We start from the raw sequence: 23,013 nt of genomic DNA, 5'->3' as shown, positions 1-23,013 counted from the left end.
AATACTTACATGCCACAAACACTTTTGGAATTGTGTTAATATCTTTCAATGGTGTAAACCACGTTAACATTTTAACATTAACATCTCAAAATACAGTGAACAAGTTTTTCAACCATGCTTACGTCTATCCCTTCATTTCCTCCTATTCTTGACCCATATTCGTTGCGCACCTCTCTAAAGCCACCTTGATCACGAATTAACTCCAGCACCATTTCCTTGGCTTGCTATAAAGAAGAGTAAAATTTTGTTTAGGTATTGCAACATCAGAATGGATTTTAAAATACTATGAATTCTGAAGGACTCCTTACTTGAACTTTATAAGGGTCTCCAGTTATCCTAAGGGGCTTGTCTGCACCAGTGTTCTGTGGACCATCTTGAATCATGACCATTTTGACACCTGCTCGCTCCTATTCAACAAAAGCGAGATCAATACTTGCTCAAATCTATATCTGTTATTACCACGTGTGTAAAAACAAGATTCATATATACCTGTAATTGTTTAATCGTCTCTCCACCTTTACCAATAACTAATCCTGCTTTACTTGCTGGAATCATAATTTCTTGGACTGCATTTCCAGGTCCATCACCATGATGAAAGCCAGGTGCAGGTCTTCCCTTTTCAACTATCTGATCAAGTAATCTTTTTGCTGATCTGGAAAGGAATATAAGAGTTTATAAATACACTTACTCGTACAATTATCACTTGCCCAAACCTGTTCTGCTTGAAGAAATCCAGTTAAAAAAAAAAAAAAAAAAAAGATCATCATTCACTTGGTTCTTAGTTTCAGAAGTGCATGAAGGGCACCTGCTGCTACATACACACATATTTAACAAATCCTCAGAGTACAACCCAGTGTAGGTTCCTTCAGAATCTTGAAAGAAAAAAAAGTAATCTGGTATGAAACACGATGCAACTCTCTGGAAAATTGTTTTTATCTTTTTGCCAGGTCTCTTTCCAATGTGTACTCCTCTAGCATCAAAATGCAAAACACATCCAGCAGCTACTTCAACAGTTAAAGGTATTACCTCATCTGACCAACAAGTTTTGCCAAGTTTGTGGGAATTAACCATCTTTAAGATCACAATCTTCTAACCACCAGGGTTTGTGCAATCCCAAACACAAAATACAGGCTAGGCAGGAAACGGATCAAGAACAGCTCTGAGAAAAAGGACTTGAGGGTGTTGGCTGATGGAAAAACATGGGCCAGCAATGTGCGCTCGCAGCCCAGGAAGCCAACCATATCCTGAGCTGCATTAAAATGCTTAAGGGTCTGTAAGTTACCCCAGTCCAAGTTATCAAATTCACAGGTCATCTTCTAAGGTACTTAAAAAAAAAAAAAAAAAAAGAGCTCGAAAGGCTTATTAGTTTAATTACAACATACATGGCTCTGCTAAAAATTAATAAATAAAAAAAAATCTGCAATTCACTATTTGCAGCTACACTGAGAAACACCAAGAACACCAAAGGCCCTCTGCAAAATTACTATCTGCTGAAAAATTTCTGCAGAAGAAATGCAGTCACTTTCATTCTAAGATATCAGGAAAAACTCAGTAAATCTGCATCAGTAACTTAGGAAACTAATAGCAAAATAACCTACACCTAAAAAATAACCTAGTAGACCTAAAATCACCCCAAAGTCAGAACATAAAAGGTAATTCTTTACTGAACACAAATAAAAGTTAGGTCCCCAAACATGTCTATCATCCCTGAATATAATTACATAGAACAAAACACTTAATATCCAGCAGTCACAGCTGCTGCTTGATTCAGCTTGCAAAGGGTATTTGTACTTATAACTATTACAAGAACAGTGGACAAAAGCAAGTGTACATTTACTTCACATGGAAGTCAGTTGCCATCAAAATAAAATCATGATTTCACTACTAATATTGGTTAAAAACTCTTCCCTCTAACACATAAACAGAATAAACTATAATTAGAAAGGAAACTCCCATTAAGGGAATGAGTTCATGAAGAGCAGCATACATGGCTGCAAGGTAAGAGGTGAATGCCATGCCACTTTCACAAAGGAAAAATACTTAGCTGCAGGCCTTACCTGAAAATAAAAATGGGAACAGCTAATGAAGCACTACCAAATATACTACCATGTTTAAGATCATTCCCAGCCAAGCCAGGAAATGAAGATCTCTAAGTAATTATAAATTTCTGTTCCAGTAAACAAAAACCATTTTTGTTGCTATTGCCCTCTTCCTTCAACACATAAAGGATAAAGTTCATTTTGCTGGTTGGTAGTACATAGGCATTACTTTCATAACTTTGCATATACATTGGTTTATACCAAATACATATTTAACAACTCTGACAGAACAGACTTGAGTAACATCTTAGGTTTCAGTGATTTTCCTTATCTTCCCTGTCATTTTTCAAATTCTGGTTAATAATTTCATTTCTGCATATGTTAGCATGTTTCCCCTCCCCCCAAAGTGCACGTTTGTGTATTTCATTCTCAACCTGAAATAAGTACGTTGCTAGATAAATGTAATCTACAAAAAAATTTGGACTTTGAAGTGTCAGTTCAACAATTACACCCATACTTTTGTCCTAAAATCACAAGTATGCTGAGGAATCTGACTAAAGCATCAGGATCTTTTTTCTTTATAGACATTTGTCACTAGATTGCCTCTGTAATGGATGCAAAACACACTATTATAAACAGAATAGCTAAACATGGTATTTACATCTGAAGAAGTGTATTGTGCATTTAAATATGAATACAAGGAATTTGTGTTACTTACTGAACAGATTCTGGTGTTCCAGTTAGCATACAAGATCTTTCAGGCAGGCCCCCACTATCTAAGGTCACAAAATAAAGCCAATTTAGCAATAGCCTTAAGCAGAAAGAGTCGATGAAACTAAACAATACACAAACTACTGGAACTTCACTGAAGTAGAAAAATCAGTCTACTGCAATGTTTTGTACTTCTTTAGCCTGTGATAACCATGACTAGCACAAAAAAAAAAACAAAAAAACACCTTAAATGAAGGTATAGATGAAAGCACTCAGAAGCAGTGATCAGTCTTCTGAACTTTCTACCACAATAACCAACAGAACAAAAACAAAAAACAGGAATAGTTACCAGGTGCAATCTGTATTTTACATCCAGATTCTTGCTGTATGCGTGAGATCTGCTCTCCACCTCTGCCAATTACTTGGAGAAAAAAAAAAACAGAGAAAGGTATTTGTAAAAAAAAGCATCTGGTAAAATCCCTCACAATACTGCAACACTATGTCCAGACTACTTACTGAATCCAACCATCCCATCTGGAACTTTGTATTCCTCTGTCATCACAGATCTGTAGAAAAGGTTATATCAAACAAAGGACAGTTATCATCCAGAGACCAGACAGACATTACATTTAGACATACCATCTTATTAAATTGAGGAAGAAAGTTAGCGCACCAACCATTAATCTGGCATTCTTGCCTCCCACTAACTTAAAAAGTCAGACACAAGAACTAGGACTATACAAAAGCGACCACAAAGTTTAACATTAATCAATCTGTTTTCTTTCACCCTCTTTCCTATTAACAAGGTGTGTATAAGGCCAGTGTAGCGTCAAAAAAGTTTTATCCCTATTTTCAAAGGATGCTGAAAATACACACATTTCAGAATTTTACCAATCCTTTCTGTACAGTAAAGGAATAAAAGGCATAATTAACCTGTATCTGAGAGAACACCAAAATAAAGGGGGTACAAAGCACCATAATCTATGTGCAGCAAATTATCAGGTAAAGGATCAAAAGAATAGTTTGAAGTGGTTGTTTAAGGAAGAAAAGAGTAGTGGAAACTAGTAAATTGGTAGGTAATTTCATAGGTAACTGAACAATAAGATGTGTTAAGCCCACATCTTTTCTACTTATTTTTTAAATCCATTACTTTTCCATTTTGTTCACAAGATAGTGTCAATCCCTTTCCCCTCAGATCTGCTTCCAACTTTTGGTTATTCTACCTATGCTCAAATACTAAGCAACAGCAATTCATTTACCTTATACTATTTTTGATACATAGCATTGGCTGCCAAGAGAAAAACACAGCCAGCAGGATTTTACCAGATGCATTTTAAGGGTTTGGCTTGGGACTGTTGAAGCTAAATTTCAACATATCACAGATCTTGATTTGTGCAATTATTTTATACATTGGTATCACTTTCGTAAAAGAGTTTGTTGAATTTTTTTTCTTTTAGTACAATGGAAAACTTTATATAAGATGTAACATAACTTACCGTTGTTGTTGATGCATTGGTGGTAGCTGATTTCCAAAAGCTATAAATAAATATTTTTAAAATTAAATCTGAACAGCCTGATTTGCAGTTAAGTCTCTAATCTAATAAAACTTATTTGTACACTTTTGTCCAAACTACGTTATAAGAATTGTTATTAAGAAGTCTAAAAACATAGCCAAAAGATTCTCAATTGTTTCTAATATGATCGTCAGCTTTAGCAAGCAGATTTGCACTGCTTAAAAGAACTGAGACAAGCTCCCAGTCATTCCTTCTACCTCACTGATTAAAATATCACCTACCAAACACTGTTTCAAATTCTTGTTTTGAAAATGTTACACTGGTTTATTTTATTTTTTTTTTTCGACAACAAAATAAAAATTACTTACAGTCATTCTGAGGAGCAACTTTCTTAGCATCTGGTTGATCTGCAAAATTAAGATTTTTTAAATTTTTTTGCCAAGAAATTCAAGAACTGCTTACACCTTTTAGTGTAAATTGCAACTTTCCAGTGTATTTTAGTCCCCCTTTCCTTTTTTTTTTTTGTCCAATTTCAGGGAGTTGATCTTCTGAATAAAAGAAAGAATCTCACGAACACTCAGCACTTGGTTAGTACAGCTGAAAAGATGTTAGGTTTTTCCATGTATCTATTCAGTAGGTTAACAAAAGGCAGTTTTCAGAACATATTGTAGATTGCTCATAGATACCCAGTCACTGAAACTTAACTAAGACAAGGAACAAAGTTCAGCTCTGTTGGTTGCTCAAGCTAATGATGCTTCTATAGTTTAAAAAGAAAAAAAAAAAAAAAGAAAAAAAAGAAAAAATCAAATTCATACAAAAATTAACAACAATTTAAAGAAAAAAATCTGACAATGACCACAAATCTAGATCAAACATTTGGAAATACAACAGCATCACACAGCAATGCAATCTCAATCTGAATGTTGGTATGAAATTCCTACCCAAATATCAAGCATTTCATAGCATAAAACTTCAAAAAAAAAGCAGATTCAAAGCAACTACATCACTACCATTCAAATCCTTTTTGTACAGTAAAGGAATAAAAGGCATAATTAACCTGTATCTGAGAAGATAGACTTCAGATGCTTCCTTCCCACCCCAAAATAAAGGTTATATGAACCACCACAATTTATGTGCAGCAAAAATTCAGACACGTATTCCAAGAAATATTTGTGTCAATCCAGAAAGATCCACTAGTTTATGTCATGTTTACATACTAAACACAGGTAATAAATAAAAATTCCTGCCTTTAAAAGGAGAGGGCATTCCCTCCCAGTGTGTTGTACTGCTCGGACTTGTCCAAGAGCCATCTACACATAAAATAAAAAGAATACATTACATATATCATCTGAAGCATCATTAGCTCATTTTTGTATATTAAAAACCTCACCATTAATAGAAAAAAAACTTTATTACAGGACACAAGAACTCCTGATATAAAGCCTTAGTTACATTCTGTAGACTGAGTTTCAATCCACTCTCAAAGGAAAAAAAAGGCATTGCTCTTTTATAAGACCTATGTGAACATTTCAACAAGCTCAGAGATTTCTTTCCACAATTTAGCCAGGATTTCGTGTATATACTAAACATACCAAACCCTGTTAAGTTAAAACTGGCTGCTTAGTAAGAGACAGAAGAGGAAACGCACATATTTCAGAAGAAAACTTTACTGCAGTGTAAGGCAAATCCAAAAAGCTGCAACAAGCTAGGGGATTTAAGTACAATCTTAACAGGATTCACATATGCTATATACTTTAATATCCAACTAAGTGAAAATGCCTACAAGGTAGAATATGTACTTTCCTGTCTTTTTTTAAAGTCCTATGCTTTTACAATGAAATGCATAAATATGTTTATTTGAACCTGTGCAATAATAAAGTATATGAAACGATCTAAGAAATGACCACTTCCCATTCTAATTATAATTTAGAAACTGCAATCTGTCTCATGTAACAAACAAAAGACTCCAGTAACATACCTGTTTAAGTGTTTCTCAGCCATGAATTTATATGCCCCCCCTCCCTGGCATATGTTATCCTCTTTATAGTTTTTAAGCCACACTTAAGATTTTTTAAAACAGGCTTACATTCACTTCAAGTTAGAGCACAATGGTTTCAAAGAAGTTTCCCCATTAAACAGAAAATGAAAAAGCATGTCATGGCCTATAAAGGGAACAAAATGTTTTTTTACTGTGTTACAGAAAAAAAAAAAAAAAGCCACCTGCAATTTTCCTGGCATCGTGGCTATACTGAACAACAATAAATGCAGCAGTAACGAGTGCATACCTCCATCCTCAAGAGGTCTTTTTTGTCCTCCATAACCGTAGTCATTTGAATTCATTGATGTACCAGCATCTCCTCCAATTTTTGCTGCAATCTAAACAAAAGCTAGATGTGAATTAAAAACAAAAAACACATCTTCTGAACAGCATTAAGTGCTGTAATGAAGCATATTAAGGTGATCCAAAATAAATAGAAAACTACTATTAGAATCTATGCAAATGGACATTAATTTTTAAACACTTTTAACAGACTTGCGCTCATTTTTTTACTCCAGAGGTTCCTGTATTTTCCTTTCCATCAGTTGAAATAAACTCTACCCTTCAAATAGTAAAAGCTTTTTTTTTTCCCCTCTAGAAGGGATTTTACGTTTTTTTTTTTTTTTTTTACCCCTTTCTCAAAAAACACTGTAGTATAGTACCAAGAAGAAACTGACTACTAAAACTGTTTTAAACATCAGTAACGCCAGCTACACGAGATGTTTAAACGCTGCCAAAACCGCGATCGGTCATTACCAGCCGAGGCGAAAAACTCGCCTGCGAAATCATCGCCCGTGGTGAAAAATCCCTAAATGAAACTTCGGCATAAAAAACTTCCGAAGGCCGGGCCGCCCTCGCTGCGCAGGCCGCAGCCCTTCCAACCGGTCTGAGCAGGTTAGCGGGCACTGAGGAGGGCGCCCGGGGGCACACAATACGGGGCGCACACCGCGGGCCGCGCTGCTGCGCCGCCTCCATTCCCTGCCTGGCTCCGCGGCCCTGCAGCGCCGAGCGGCGATAAGGCGCCGCTCCGGCAGTCTCCGGCCGAGATTTGCCTCCCCGAGGCTGGACACCCGCCCGCCGCCCCGCCAAGGCTGCGTGAGGAGGGAGCTGCGGGGACGGGACGGGGCTGCCCCCCTCACACACACCCCGGCGGCCGGGCCCCTCCTCACGTCCCCTCAGCGCCGCGGCCCGGCGAGGGGCCGCCGGAGGCCCGAGGCGCCTTCTCCGCCCGCACACACCTGCCTAGCCCTCTGCAGCGCGTCTTTAAAGGCATCGTTCACTCCTCCACCTCCGCCGCCGCCTCCCCCGGGTGCGCCCGCAGCAGGAGGGGGCACGGTGGAGTAGTCCGCCATGCTCGCTCGGCCGCCGCCTCCTGCCCCGCTCGCTGCCTGCCAAGAAAGAAAGAAAATGGCGGCGGGCGGGAGCCTTTCACATTCCTGCGCGGCATCGTGCTCGGGGGGGGGGAGCGCGCGGGGAAACCTCGCGAGATCTGCGACAGGAGGGGCGAGATTTCATCGCGGCGCCGGAGGCAACCCCAGGGCGTTGGGGGGGGGGGGGGGGTGAGGGGGAGAGCTCGCGATGCTTCCAGAACGTCACGAGCGTGAGGAGGCAGCGAGGGATTGGGCTGGGAGCGTCACGTGGTGAGAGAGGCGGCTTGAGGGGGGGGGGGGGGGGAGAGGGGATGGTGAGAGGTACCTCTCGCGAGATTTGGGGGCGAGCGAGAGCAGCGCCTGAGGAGCGGGCCGGGCAGGGCAGGGCAGGGCAGGGCAGGGAGCGGCTGAGGCGGCGGCGGGCGGTGAGTGCTCGGGGAGGGGCGGGAGCGTTTAACGCCCGGGGAGACGTTTAACGCCCGGGTACCTGCTTCTCTCCCTTATCCGGCCGTTAAGAGGAGCTGTGCTGCCCTGAGCCCCCAGCCGGGCGCTGCCCGTTTGCCCTCCGCGTGACGCACGAAAGCTGCGAAAAAATAATAAGTTTTTTTCTTCGTGTCTGGCCCTGGGGCCCTTCCCTGCGCCTCGGTTGTTTGTGTCTTGGTTTGAAGCCCTCGCCGCTATCGCATGGCTGTGACAGCTGTTTGTTTGTTTTTTCGTGGCTGAGCAAGCATCAGCTTTAATCATAAACTGGAGCTGGTAGTGCTCTGGTCTGGGCCCTGCCTGGGAGCGAGGAGGAATAACTGTCTCGGAGCGAAGGCTCCGGGGGGAATAACCGTCCCGGGCGCTGCGAAGGTACGGTCTCAGCCTGGGCGGAGAGCGAGGGCGGCCAAGCTGTATGGCTGCTTGCTGCCCTGTGCTGTGCCGAGGGAAAGGCTTGCACTCTTTTAAAGCTATATGCGTAATCTTCATCAGGGGTTACGTTAACTTAATATGTTTTTTTTTAAAAAAATGTATGTATTTTTAAATTGAGGTGTGAAGAGTCTCTTGATTTGGACTTCACCTGGTTTTTCTCTATATGCAAGGAGGGAACAACTTTGTTTAAAGTTGTATAAGAGTGTGCTGTGTTGACTTGTCTTGTGACTAGCCTTGTAGTCCCATGCTGTCTTAAGAAGTTCCTAGTTTCTTGCTGACCCCTTCAGTTCTGTCTGTTTATAACCAGGATTGTTCTAGCAGGTGACTCGGTAATAGAAAAGGCAGCAGAAACACCTTAAGATATGGTGCTGCTGCTGAGGTCAGATTATCCTGCATCTCCAGTCTAGGTAACTCTACCAAAGGAGACTGAGAACATGCTAGATTTTTTTCCTTCAATACAGTTTATGAAGTGGTATAGCTCAATAGAGTTTTAAGACTAATATATTTATTTTCCACAAAACTAAAATCTGTATGTGCACATGGACAAATTATATTGTATAACTAGAACTAAGTGAAACTTGCTGCTCAGATACCTTTGCTAAAAAAGGCCTGTTCAGAAGAATTGGCATATGCTTTATGTTAATTTAGTTGTGCTAATGTGGGGGAAGAAGACAAGGAGTAAAAATAGCTTTGGGAAAGTGGAAACTTTATTTTCGTGCATGACTCTTTGTTCTTTCAAAACAATACTTAGAGCATGAACTTTTTTTTTAGTTTCCTTTGTTATTGTGAAGTTGGCTATGTATACCAGCCAGGCTATGCAGATAAATAATTTGAGTGATGGTAGTTGACCAATGAGTTGAATATAATACTGGCTGCTGGCTATGTCTTTTATGGTTTGTCACTTCTTTGAAGATGTGGAGCTTCTGCATCCTTTGTTTTTGTTCTTATGAAACGTGGTAATGACTGTTAAGTTCTGTGAGATGAGCCAACAGCTGTGTAATGCTAATGACATTTCAAAGTGGATGTGTCTTGGCCTAATGAAAGGACTTGTGCTATTAAAAGTGTTCTAGTTAGATTCACTAGCAGCTAAAGATAAGGGTTAACTTGAGAATTTTTACCAGCTTTTTGCTAGTGTTTAAAGTGCCTCTCTACTTAAAAGTGGCAAGACATGTTTAGTATATGTATGATTCCTTAACCTTCCAGATTCTTGAAGGCAGTATATTTGTTGTCTTAGACCTTCCAGGTAGTTAGAAGATGAAGCTTAGCAAATTACAGAGGAACAGCATCTTACATGTTATCCTGTACAAATATTAAGTCCTTATTTACAGCATTCTTAAGTTGATCTAATGGCCTTTGTCAACAGGTAGAGTTGCTTTTGTATCTCCCATGATGGCACTTAGCACTTATCAGCTAGAAACCCGTGCCTCTTTAAAACTGTCTGTTTCCTGTTATTAAATGTTACTTCCCTCGAGAAAAATTACCACTATGTGATTAGTTCCTTCTCTTTTTTTTCTCAGTGGGGTGCGGATCTAATCCCTGAACACTGCTGACCGCAACATTCTTTCAAGTGCTTTTCTGACTTGGTATAGCAATACACACCAGGCTGTGATGCTTTCTCACTTGCAGAATTACTCATCGCATTTTTTCAAAATCTGCCTTCGAAGAAATTAAATTAAGTGGATTGGTAAACAAGTATTTGCACTGTGCTTCTAGAGCCAGAGGACTTTGATTTTGCTGTGTAAAATAAGCTTTGGTTCTACAGTAACATCTTGCTAAGAAAATATGTACAGTTGAGAAATCTACCACTCTTGAAATTTTAATAATTAGATAGTGGACAACTTAAGAGGTAACGGAAGCATAGCTTTAAAATGTCTTTCAGTATTTCTTTTAGAGATTGGAGAGGGGTGTATTCCCTTAATCTTCTTAATGACATCTCTCATGGTATTCAGGCCACACTTTTTTTTAGTAATCATCGGAGTAGACCATTCTGATAAATGTAGTTACTAAGAAACAGATGATTTTGGGGAAAAAAAAAAGGAAACAAAACTGTGACAAGTCAGAAAACTTTATATGTACAATGTGGATAATCACAAACCTAATAATGGAGAGTTCTGAAAAAGGAGAGCATTTCTATTTTATTAATCAAATATTCTGTGTGTTAAGGAGTCCTTACTTCTACAAAAAGATACTTGGGGCAGTTCTAAATCAAACAGTTCAGTTGTTGTAGAAGTATAAATGTGTAAGTGTGGAACTAACCCAAATTCTCTGTGTAAGCTGAGGTACTTCAGCGTATGCTTCTTTGAGGACTGTTCCTTATTATTAAACAATATATTTTAATTTTGGTGGTCCATGGTGACCAGATAGGTCACCTCTCAATGGGTCATAAGATAAAGAATTAAATTTTCTTACAGAGTTGTTTCTGTACATCTCTGGATGTGGTGGTTTGACTTTGCCTTAGTATGTTGAACAGCACTAAAAGTGATGACAGTCTCTAAACCATTGTGGTAGTTTTACCCACTCTGCTTTCTGCAAATCACTGTTGAGCTGGGGAAATTTGCAATTGGCTTCTGCTGATTTCATCACTTTAGGAGATTCAGTTCTTAACTGTCAGCTGGTGTTCCTGCACTGGCAAAGGGTGTCCAGGATCGACAGTACTACCAGTAGAAAACTCCTCTTATGTAACTCCTGAGAGGAGATCGAGCACATGCTCAATATCCAAACAAGAGCTGATCTGTTGTCATAAGCTTCTGTGTTTACCATATGTACATTGAAGTAGTAATTCCGAATTTCACTCACAAAGTGGGCCTGAAAGAGAATGTATTTGTGAAAAGGTAATACTAAAGTGTAACTTAAATTGCCTGCAGAATCTTTGCAATGCTTTATAATTAGATCATCTTTTGAGAGAGATGAAGTTCATTGGGAATGGTTTTTAAGCTTGAAGTAGGAAGGTTACCACACAGAATTCACCTACCCAGGATTCCAGAAGTGGTGGGCCAGCTGCATGTTCCTATTCTGGAAATATACCTATTGTGCTATATTCCAGACAGAGGCATGGGTTGCTGCTGAGGATTTGGAGGTGATAGGAAAAATCATTTGTGGAAGAGGAAGAGCAAATTTGCTCCCTAAGCCCATTTCTGGTTCCCTGTGTACCAACTTATGTATAGTAAGCTTAAAAAAACAAAACACAGCAACAGTTGTTCAGGGTTTTTTTTCCTTACATTTAGCTGTGGTGCTTTTCTTAGCAAAAATGTTGTTAAGTGCTGTTAAGCTGCGTTAAGCATTTGAAACAAAGCTGTGTAGGTATTGTAGATCCCTTAGAGTGTGTTTTGCACATTTTACTCTGTGGTTCTTATTCCATATGTCTTTAGTTAAAGGTATAAGCGGATGAAAGGGAATTTAATAGTAAAGCTTAAAAGGGGAGAAGGGGTCTTTGCACCAACGTTTCTGTTGAGGTCTACTCACCAGTTTTATTCTGTGGTTGAAGACAGTTGAACAATAAAAGATTAATATAATCTAACCTCTGAAACTTTTATTAGCTGACAGAAGGCAACCAAATGTGTTATGCCACCATCACAATTACAGAAAGATTAATGAGAGAACATGCAGTTCTGCCTTGAATACAATTGCAACATGCAATGAGACAGTGGATCACCGTCTAGTGATCTCTGCACAATGTAGTGCAGGGGCAGCTGAAGAATACCAGTTGGCATGGTAGTGTGCTCATCAGTCTCCAGTGTCCTACCCGCTCACGGGAGCTGGATGTTTTTCTGTGGAAGTCACGGGAAGGAAAGCTTTGACAGCCCAGAGCATTTGTTTGCTGTTAACATCTGTAAAACTCCTCCCAGATGGCAGAAGTGTGAAAGGTCTTGCTTGTAATAGATTGGTTGGTAGAGCTAGGCATGGTATTTGAGTATGAGTAGGGATTAAGAAGGGCAGAAATGGGGACTGAATGTGGGCTTCTTTTTTAAAAGGAAGACCAAGTTAATGTAGCAGCAGCTGTAGAGGATAGAAGTGGATCGTATTCTTCAGCAGAACACTGAAGAAGGTGAATTCAAATCCTGTTACTAAAGCTGTAAGTGTCTGTTGAATTAAGGTAATAATATTCAACTTCCTCATCTCAAAGTGGGGAAAATGACTTGGATGAAGGGATAAAGTGCCTTCTCAGCAAGTTTGCTAATGATACAAAGCTGGGAGGAGTGGCAGATAGCCCAGAGTGCTGGGCTGCCATTCAGAAGGATCTTGAGAGGCTGGAGAGATGGGCAGAGATGAACCTCTTGAAATACAATGGATGCATGTGCAGGGTCCTGCACCTGGGGAGGAATAACCACGTGCACCAGGACAAGCTGGGGGTTGACCTGCTGAAAAGCAGCTCTGTGGTGAAGGACCTGTGGGTCTTGGTGGGCACTAAGTTGACCATGAGCCAGTACCAGGCCCTTGTGGTCAAGAAAGAAGGTGTCCTGGGCTGCATTAGGAAGAGCGCTGGCAGCAAGTCAAGGGAGGTGATGCTTCCCCTCTGCTCAGCCTCACCTTGAGCGCTGCGTCCAGCGCTGGGCTCCCCGGTACAACAGGGACATGGAAGTCCTGGAGCAAGTCCAGCGGAGGACTACTGGAATGATTATGGGACTGGAACATCTTTTGTGTGAAAAAAGGCAGATGGAGCTGGGCCTGTTTAGCCTGGAGGTGCAAAGGCTTGGCAGATCTGAGCCATGTACATAAGTTTCTGAAGGGAGGGTAAAGAGGATGGGGCCAGACTCTTCTTGGTGGTGCCCAGTGATAGGCTGAGAGGCAATGGGCACAAACCAAAGCACAGGAAGCTCAGTCTGAACAGGAGGAAAAGCTTCTTTACTGCAAGGGTGACTGAGCTCTGGAACAGGCTGCCCACAGGAGTCTCCTCTGGAGAGACTCAAAAGCTGTCTGGATACAATCCTGGGTAATGTGCTCCAGGGGATCCTGCTTGAGCACAGGGGTTGGACTAGATGATCTCCAGAGGTCCCTTCCAACCTCAACTATTTTGTAATTCTTTGAAAATCTTAATTACTTCGGAGTGATTGGTGTGTTTGCCTATTTTATAGGCCTGATCCTTAGTAGTATGCTTTCTGATACTGTTTAATTAGAGCTAACAGCTTTGTTAATTTGTGAGCCAGACCAACTTATGCTTAACCAAATTGTGCTTAATCAGTCAATAAAAAAAGTCTTCCCTTAGAGGGAGGAAGGGAAAATGGAATAAATGCTTTGGAAGCTCTTAAATGACTAATCTCTTCAGTCCCTAAAATGACAACTAAAACAGGTTTGTCTAAACTGAAAATCCTCTTTATTGCAAGAATTATATGTGTGTTTTAGGGGGGAAATATTTTCAGGGAAGCTTATGGATGAGAATAGTTATCATTTCTTTAATAAATTGATATCATAAGGCTTCTAAGGGGAAGCTAGACTAACTGCCACTTGAGTGTGGTGTTTGAAAGTATCTTGTTGTAATCATCGAAAGCCCAGACCTCCATAACAATGTTGCATAGGATTGGAAAGGGATAAATTAGGCTGTGTTAATCTCAGATCTCACTCAAAAAAATAAAATCAGTTATGTATCATCACGGCAAGACAGCAGAAGGTTCTGTAAGTTTAGATTTTGTGTGTGTGGATATATATGTACATCTTTTGACTGAATTTTGTGGAGAATCTAAACAGATCTCTCTTTTTTGTACTGGTTGTTGTCTGTTAGGATTATGTCCTATGAGTAAGCTGATTCTGAGTAATATTTTCATTAAACATTCACAGAAATGATAGTTTAATTTGCAAATGTCACTGTTCTTTCTGCTGTCTTTTTTCTAAGAGGAGCAGGGAAAAGGTGAAAAAGAAAATGTCTTTCCATAGTAGTGAGTCCTAGGAAGACGGTTCAAACTTTCATTATTAGTTTGGGGGAGAATTTTCAAGAGACTACAGAACTTCTATGGTCTGTTAGTAGACAGAAAATGAGGTTTGCTATTTCTTCAGAACATGCTCCATCTAGACTTTTTTTTTTTTTTCTTAATTGTTCATCTTCCTATGTTGTACCTTCTTTTCCTCTTAGCCCAACATGCATTAGTTCATCTGGAGGAATAAAGCCATTTAAGAGATTACTGAAAGTAGGTCTGTCAGACTTCCCCCTTCCATCTTTTCCCAAAACTCTTCTAGATTTCAGGTAGTTGTGTTTTCCTACCTCCCCCAAGAAACCTGGTTTGAGCTATGGTATGTCAGAAACAGTTGAAAGAGTCATAAACAACTGTTCTGGCTTCTCTTGAAGTAAATTCTAATAAATGTAACTAGGGCTACCTGTATTTGTCTACTGTAGGTGAGCAGAAGGACATTCTTACTGTTTCAATTCGAATCAAATGTCTAGAGATGTTGATACTTTCAAGCGAAACAAAGTTGTTCTGACATCTCCTTACCAAATTCTTGTCTGTATACTTTCAGCTTTGCATGTAGAACAAGATGCATGAATCAGAGCAGCTGGGTGGGATTGTGATGAGCACACTGGAAAAAGTGCCTAGTGTGACCATCTCCTTTTGCTTATGTAAGAACAGCTGAGTCACATGTCCATAGCAAAAAATGTGTGCCCTTCCGTATTCAGTGATGTGTTAATAACCGTCATTGTGTTTGACAATAACGGCAACTGAAAACGATACAGTGTAGCTGAGTTGCTTTTTCAAGTGGAATTATTTGTCTTGCAGTTTCTCTATTAGTCATTCTCCAGGTGCCCTGAACTCTCTGCTGCCTTCTTGTTGAGACAACAGGTCGTTAATTATATTGTTTGGTGGAAGAAACCCCTTAGGAATCCTTTTGTGTGAATGAAGGAATTGTTACCATAGTTAATAAAAACACCAAAACATTGTTATAGGTGGCACATGCCCTCTCTTTTCTGCAGGTGAAAGACTAAAAGAGGAGCTGTTGTATGCTACTTCCACTGAAATAGAGTCTTTGTAACAGCCTACTCATTCTAATGTCTCCTGGGTGATAAGGTAGTTGTGATAACTATATGTAGGTTATCAAAATGCATTTTAAGTGCTTTCTCTTCAAGTCTTTTCTCCCTTCTAATTTCTTGAAGGCAAATTAGCAAGGGTTATTGTGGGAATTAGCACTATTTTTCCATTGTCCTTTTCCTGTTAATCTGTACATACCACTACCATTAGGTCAGTTCTCCTACACTGGGACTCATTCGGTGGAAGAACTGGTAGGGAGCCAGTCGTGGTTCCCAGGGTCTCTGAGCTTGTTGGCCTCTTGTCCAGTCCCAGCCTGGCCCAGAGCAAGTGCTGCTCTGATTTGTGCCAGCTGGCCCTGGTCCGTGGGGTGGAGAATGCTGGCCCATAGAAGCAGTGTATGAGCTGGTTGTTTGGTCTGTGCTTGTAGGGAAACTTTTTTATTTCTTCTGTGCTGCAAGAGTGGGGCTGAATACATCCACTGTGCAATCTTAAGCCTTGCTTTTCCGTACTTTTTTTTAAAGTGGTAATTAGTTCCACTAGTAAAGATATTTCCAAATAACTTTTTTTTCAAACACTTTTTTTTTTTTTTTGAAAATACCCCTCATCATTTCACTTAGGTGGAAAGCAATTTAAATGAACTTAATATTTTTTTTATTCAAGGTTTGTATAATAAACGTTGTCATGTAGGAAAATGAGAGTAGGAGTCTGTTTACATATCTCTTAAAGGTTTTGTGCATGAGCTGTTGGAAAACCTGTAGGCGGTTGTTGCTTTGTTTCGTAAGGACAGATGGAGAGGTGGCAGGAGAGAAAGAGGAGGTAGCACGGTCACCAGTGGTATTCTGGTTTGTAATTTCCAGGTGGTTTTAAACAATGTGTTTCTAGTATATGTACACACATATTATTTTATATATATATATATATATATATATATCCTTGACAATACTAATAAATGACCTTAATGCTCATACAAAAACATACTCTACTAATTCTATCATGTTTTCTTGTAGTATAGAGAGTATCGAAACACATTTTTTTCTTTCTAATATGTTAGGTGAAGCAGACCTTTACTGCCTGGCTGAGCCCATATGTTTCAACAGCATTTGTGTGCCCCTGAGGTTGATTGTGTAGTGCCAGTGCTTGCAGCTTAAGCTTCTGTGCTGTAAAATCTTAATTCTTTAAAACATGGAAGTGACTGAATTGCATTACATAGAGATTTTTCATGAATCTAATGAGGGTGTTCATCAGCAAGAGAATGATGGGCAGGTTGTCCATTAAGTGGCCTGTTTAGCCCAGTAGCTTGCATTCAAAAGTGCCTGTAAGTAGGTGCTTTGGGGGAAGTGGGAATAAAGCAAACTCATGGTTTTCATTTCCACCTTCTAGGTTCTGTATATTTGTTGCTCTGAGAATTCCCACTCTGGTTTCTCTGTCGGGTAAATTCTAGTGGATCTCTTCAATGTTTTCAATGTTTTCCTTTTTTTTTTTTTTTTTTTTTTAATGTCCCCTCAAACTATTTTTGAGTATGCATTGTCCTTTGGCAGGGAATTTTACCACTTAAAAAATTTCTTAATTTTATATTTTGAAACTGGCTTCTACTACTGGTTTCACTTAGTAGCTCTGGTGTAGATTGGAGTAGATCATGAAGCAGTTTAGTTCATACATCCCCTTTTGCTCTCCATCATTTTGTAGATCCTGTGGACATGGGAGAAACCTGATGGGTGCATGATGGTGCGTGATCAAGGCCACCTCTCCATGTGCATATGTGCTGTTTCAGGACAGTGTTCCTGGAGTCTCAGTGATAGTAGTCATTGAAAATACAGGCTTATATGTAAAATTGAAGATATTTTACTACTACATTTTCTGCTTTCTTTGCCTTTAACTGGTAAACTTAGTAGTAAATTGTGTGGATCTTGTCAAAATGTTTTCATGGGTGAAATACATCTTCAGATTCCATATTTTTTTCCTTTGGTGACGACAGTAAGAAGTCTAAGAAGATGTTTTTCCATACCAACACATAGCATTTGTGTGTATAGATGTTTTCAAAAGTATGTATGGAGATGATGTCATAACCCCTTGAAGCTGGTGGTAGTGAGTGTGGTAAACAGGCCTAGTCAACAGTGTGAGGGAACCTCTTACATGTTTTTGTGTTTTGGCTTTTTTACCTGGTGATGGATCAAGTTGCTTTTGAAGAAGAGGCCATGTGTAGAGACTTCTATGTGGGTGAGAATTGAAATGAATGCTGAAAAGAATGTAAGGAATCTGTGTTGTTTAAAAATGGAGAAGCCTTAATCTGTAGGTGAAAATACTTCTGTGTTTGCTGCTTTGTGTGACCATCCTCTATTTCCTTTTGGTATCAAGTCCAACACGATACTTAACTGAAGCAGGTAATGGTGCCCTTGTGAAGTAGGGGTAAGTTAGTTGTGTTTCATCAACATGCTGCATCATAACAGAGTTCTAAGAACTTTGCCTGCATGTAAGGTGATGAACATTCCCACTTCATGGGAAGTGAAACTTGGAAAGTTCTTTCAAGTGTATTCTTGCTCTTCAGCTCTGATAGAGATTGTGACTTAGAAGGCAAGAATCAGGCATGAGAAGGCAATTCCTTGATGCTGACCTATAAGTTTGGTATGTTGTGATGAAGGATCAGTATGTGTATGACTAGTGTCCTACTCATGTTTTTGGTGATAGTTGTAACCATGTTTAGAATAAAATCTATCTGACTTAGAGCAGTTTTTCTTTTTTTCCTAGTGTTGCATGTATTTTCATGTAGGTCATGATGTAAATAGCAGCAAGAATTACTTTATGAAGAGGAGAACCTAATTCTAGAACTTGATGTTGAGTAAATTATCTTGTCTTAAGATGAAAGTGATGGACACTTTGAGTTGTGAGTAGTATTTATAGCTTTTGGTCTATTTTAACTCTATTTTTCTTGTTATTTTGTAACTTTAAATTACTTGCTAAGAGTACCTGTTTTCTCATGTAGGGTTTTCAAATAAAACTGAAGCCTTTCTGAATCATGAGCTGAAGAATTCATTTTGAAAGTTCAGAAGTGGTAGCAGCGTATCTCTGGGTGATAGCAATATGCTTTTTGAGTTCTAACATTTGAACTTGACCTTCAAATTCACACTGACTCTGAAATCTAAGTTTAAAGTAGGACTTTCCATAGAAGACCTTAGAAAAGCATTCTTTGTCCTGTTGGTGGGAGCATAACTTCACATATATTTCAGTAATGTTATAAAGTATTTTTGAAGCAGATACTATGAATGTATAAATTATGTTTTTGTTGGAGCTGCTGGGGATGGCATAACTTCAATATAATAAATATAATTATCTTAGAACTTCAGTATCCTACAATTTCATTTAACATGTTGTCTTAAGACAAAAATAATCAAGCCAGATCTTCAGACAATAGCATCAACTTTGAAATATAGAACGTACTGTAGGGATGTTTCCTATCAAGTAGTATTCAACAGTGACTTAGATACATCCCTAATGTGAATTCCGGGGCTAATGTATAGTCATGTTTTATAGGAATAGGTCTATTCTTTTTTAATCTGTGAAGAAATAAAAAATCAGGAAATAAAAAGTCTTGTTACTGTAAGCTTCAATGGTGAAATGCATTAAATTGTATTGTTGCATGTGCCTCAGGAAAAATATATATAAACATATCAGCGATATATATAAAATATGTTTAGTACATAAAAGAAATTATCATAAATATTTATGGTGCACTCTGATGTATTTTTTGATCAGAGTATTTCAAAGATATATATAAAATATATATAGTTATATATAAATATATATAAAGGTATAATATATGAAAATACAAAAAGTGTGCCCTTAAATATGCTGTTTAACAAAGTTAATACTACAATCTGTTGTAACTTGATCATTCTATTGTTTAAAAATTTTATGTGGTCTTTCACTTGTATAATTACCAGTACCCTTTTGTACAATGAACTTTCTACTTACATCGCAGTAGCAGCGTATGCCTACAGAGAACAGAAGTGAAATTTAAATTTGTATGTAGTTACTTGGATATGAAGTGAATGACTAATATGAAGTGAAGCTTTTCTTTTAGAGCTGTTAACTGATTAGAAAGGGCTATTTACTCTCTGCAGGCTTGCTTTGGCAAGTTCTGTTAGATACATAAATATCAACTGTTTCTTCTGTTGTAGGCTCTGAAATGTATTTCTGTAAATGAGACAAAGTTCTGAGCGCTTCTGTGGTAAAACACTAAATGCGTTCGTGAATGTGGTTTGTATGTACGAGGTCTTATGCATAGTCCCCAAGTATTAACATAGCTTACAACAACTACATACGGTTCAAGAGGGGGGAAAAAGTCATCGTTAGTGTTTTTCTCCTCTGGGAAGATCATGGATGCTCTTTCAGAAAATTTACTGTTGCATATGGATGTGCTTTGTTCAAATCCATTTAGACAAATATTAACTTATTCCATTATTATTCACATGGGTTTGCAAATACTATACTACTAAATTGTTAAAGAGCTTTTTTGGGTAGGGATTTGGCTCCTCTGCCGTGACATTTATGTGCGCATGTATATTTATAGTTGTGATCTGTCTGGAATTTGCCTTTGTGGTTTTGTTTGCTCTTTAACTTGTTCTGTGATCTAGTTGTGTCTTTCAGTTTTGTCTAAGTTTCAGTAGGTGAGGAATGCAAAAGCAGTGGCTTAACTTAATAGGAATAGGAGTGTTTTTATTGAGCTTCAGAAAAGGACACAGGTCTGCTTGGGAACTTTTCCTTAAAATAACCATGTACTGGTACTAATGTATGGTTAACCTAGAATTTCAGTTCAGTGTCTGTTAGTGTGAATGTTTCCTTGTCTGTATCCTAATCGATTTCAGTTGTTTAGGCTTTGAATTAATTGCATTTTTTGAAGTTAACCTTATCAATGTAACTGTTCTAAGATCTGGAAGTGGTAGGACCTTGCTCCTGCTGTTCTGCTGAAGTTACGGTGTATAGTCTAACTTATACGGACAAATGCTATGGTAGTTCAGAGAGAATAATAATGGGAAAGATAGTCTTTCGGTAAAATAATTGTTGCTTTAAAATAACTGAGGTAGAATACTGAATGAGTAGTTGGATTCATTCTCAGAGTGAAGGTGGGCTGTTGAAAGAACAGTTTTCAGCTTGTGTGTTTCAGAAACATTTTTAGTTTAAAAAAATATTATTACAAAAACGAATGCCACTTCTTAACTGAAGAGCAAACAAAATTCTCTGTCAATAGAAAAGGGTTTATTAGGCAAGTTCTGTATGGATTTAAAATTAATCTTCCGGAGTTAAGGGATGAGGCATGAGACTCTCGTGCCTTTTGGTGATCAGGGCATTTAGATCAATATTCTAGTAGAATTTAGAAAAAGCAGGAAAGTGTATGTGGACTTTAATTAAAATTAAATATAACATTTTCAGTGATATGTTGTAGAGAAGATATGATCTTTGTTAGGCATGTCTTGTAGATAAACAGCTGGGTAACATCTTCGCTTAGTGTTTTAATGCTTCAGCATGGCACACAGCATCAGAAGCAGACTTATATAGATTGCAGCTCTGGTTATGTGTCTTAAAACATCTCCACTACATTGATTTTTTTTCCACTTTATCCTACAAGAATCAGATGGTTAAACATTACTGATACTTGGTCTGTACGTATGCTTTAGATTAAAGAATGGGACTATTGGTATAGAGGATGTCTGCAGAAGTATGCTTTTCATTTGTGTCTACCAAGTAACATACCCCCTGAAAGGATATGGATGTGAGGTGGACTGAGTAATATTTTCAGAAAGCTGGGATTCTTTCATCATGTAAGCCATGTTTCACGTGCTTCTGTAATGTGAGATATCATACAGCACAGGCATCTGGAATATTCTGTTATTTCCGTTCCTTCCCCCACCATGGGATCAGGTGCTTGGGAGGAAGTTGTTGTTCTACCAGTGTTTAAACTCTTCAATTTCAGTTTGTCTCATACTATTGTGAACAGTGAACACAATTAATTCTGTAAACCCATTTTCTGCCAAAGTAAAAGCAACAGCTTTATAGACTCTACTTGATAGTACAGTACTGGAATGCAGTTGTTGTGTATGACTGTAAACAGGTGGAGACTTGATTCTTACTGGTGTATATCAATCAGAAGAGTGGATGTGGTAGGATGAAGAAGAATGGTAACTAACTGGTGGATTTAATTTATTACATATTTGCACTTTGCTGTGACTCCACCCCATTACTGGAGTTTTATGTATGAGCATTTGCTTAGCACTCATTTAGGAGCACTCCAAATTCGAGTTTTCAATTATGGCTTTACTAATTTATAGATACTCAGATTAGCAGCTTGCTTCTAGAAGGCTTTGGTAAGTTGCAGGATGCAATGCTGCTGGCTTGTCACATAAAGGAAGCTGCGACCAGGCTTGGCTACATGGGATCTATCAGGTTGTGTACTGTTAATGCTCGTTAAACAAATTAGATTACAGCAACCATCCCTCCTTTAAGTAAAAATTCAAATAAAAGTCCAAGTAGAGGCTGAGCATGCATACCAGCATGCCACAACTAAAATTGTGTGCATGAGCAGGTATGCTTGTAGTGCACTTAGCTTCTGGTACTTGGCCACAAAGCGTCGACATCTGAAGAGGTGACTGAAATGCACTTACTGACAAAATACCCTATGATGGTTCTAAATACTACTGCAAAGGAAGTGGAAATGCAGGAATTTGTAAAGAATAAAATGATTCCATAAATGAATTCAGTTGTCCCACCCTAGGTGATGACCTTATCTCTTGTTTTATAGAGAATACTCATTCAGGCATTAAAAACAAAAACAAAGCAACAACAACACAAAACTTACTCAAACATATGGGAAGCACGATCTTTCCACAGTCAGCTTTTTTTTAAATGCTTCTGATTCTATGTATACGGTAGCAGGCAGGGTTAGACTATAGCAATAACATGAAATATATAGTTCTTGATAGGTGTCTTGTTTTCTGGTCATGTGTGTTTATTTGAAAGGACTGCAGGGTCAGGAGTTCTTGTGGACAGTGCATGAAGGATTTTGTTTTCATGTTAATAACTTTTGAAGGGGAATGTGGGTTAAATAACAAAATGAACAATGAAGATTCAGAGTTTTAAAAACCTACCAGTTGTGATTTTATCTGTCCTTGAAACTGCTGTAATACTCGAAGACTGGAAGATGTAAAAACTTAGCGTATTTACCGAATGGATATCTGAAGAAGTGCCAGTCTTAGTGTGATTGCTAGATACTCAACTTGTGCATTCTGGGGTTGAAACAATTTTAGTTGTTCCACTGATTATGAAAGACACGTATGCCACAATTTATATTACAATTTGTTTAAAGAACTTGATAAACATGTGAGAGGTACTGCAGTCTATCTATAATCTCTGATTGTATGATAAAAGGAAGGTCTTGCTATGGAGAGAAAGCAGGAACATACTTCCTGAAAGCAGGTGTTCCAG

The 23,013-nt window shown here is 38.7% G+C and overlaps 2 protein-coding genes across 31 annotated transcripts in view; one reads left to right on the top strand and one right to left on the bottom strand.

Annotated features, from left to right (window-relative positions):
- FUBP1 (far upstream element binding protein 1) overlaps nucleotides 1–7,771 on the bottom strand; it is a 37,000-nt gene extending 29,229 nt beyond the window's left edge. For 8 of the 25 annotated variants that reach the window (XR_011811225.1, XR_011811218.1, XR_011811220.1 and 5 more), the window contains exons 1-11: nucleotides 7,541–7,769; nucleotides 6,550–6,640; nucleotides 5,512–5,574; nucleotides 4,633–4,671; nucleotides 4,247–4,286; nucleotides 3,267–3,316; nucleotides 3,100–3,171; nucleotides 2,758–2,815; nucleotides 490–652; nucleotides 309–407; nucleotides 123–224 (exon numbers count right to left, since the gene is read on the bottom strand). Coding sequence is in view for 16 of the 25 variants with exons in the window: in XM_072042165.1 (XP_071898266.1) it covers nucleotides 123–224; nucleotides 309–407; nucleotides 490–652; nucleotides 2,758–2,815; nucleotides 3,100–3,171; nucleotides 3,267–3,316; nucleotides 4,247–4,286; nucleotides 4,633–4,671; nucleotides 5,512–5,574; nucleotides 6,550–6,640; nucleotides 7,541–7,654 (891 nt within the window). In the remaining 9 variants the exon portion in view is untranslated. Of the gene's footprint in view, nucleotides 1–122; nucleotides 225–308; nucleotides 408–489; nucleotides 653–2,757; nucleotides 2,816–3,099; nucleotides 3,172–3,266; nucleotides 3,317–4,246; nucleotides 4,287–4,632; nucleotides 4,672–5,511; nucleotides 5,575–6,549; nucleotides 6,641–7,540 lie in introns of all 25 variants that reach the window. The other 17 variants (XR_011811222.1, XM_072042166.1, XM_027463762.3 and 14 more) reach the window with 8 other exon arrangements.
- A 195-nt stretch (nucleotides 7,772–7,966) lies between these two features.
- Nucleotides 7,967–23,013, top strand: part of DNAJB4 (DnaJ heat shock protein family (Hsp40) member B4) — a 31,522-nt gene continuing 16,475 nt past the window's right edge. Inside the window, exons 1-2 of one of the 6 annotated variants that reach the window (XM_072042181.1) lie at nucleotides 8,061–8,097; nucleotides 10,102–10,167. The gene's annotated coding sequence lies outside the window, so the exon portion shown is untranslated. The other 5 variants (XM_072042182.1, XM_005010297.6, XM_005010296.6 and 2 more) reach the window with 5 other exon arrangements.

The sequence above is a fragment of the Anas platyrhynchos genome, chromosome 8, assembly GCF_047663525.1.
Source record: "Anas platyrhynchos isolate ZD024472 breed Pekin duck chromosome 8, IASCAAS_PekinDuck_T2T, whole genome shotgun sequence".
Lineage (NCBI taxonomy): Eukaryota > Metazoa > Chordata > Aves > Anseriformes > Anatidae > Anas > Anas platyrhynchos.
This window is presented reverse-complemented; position numbering and strand designations above follow the sequence as displayed.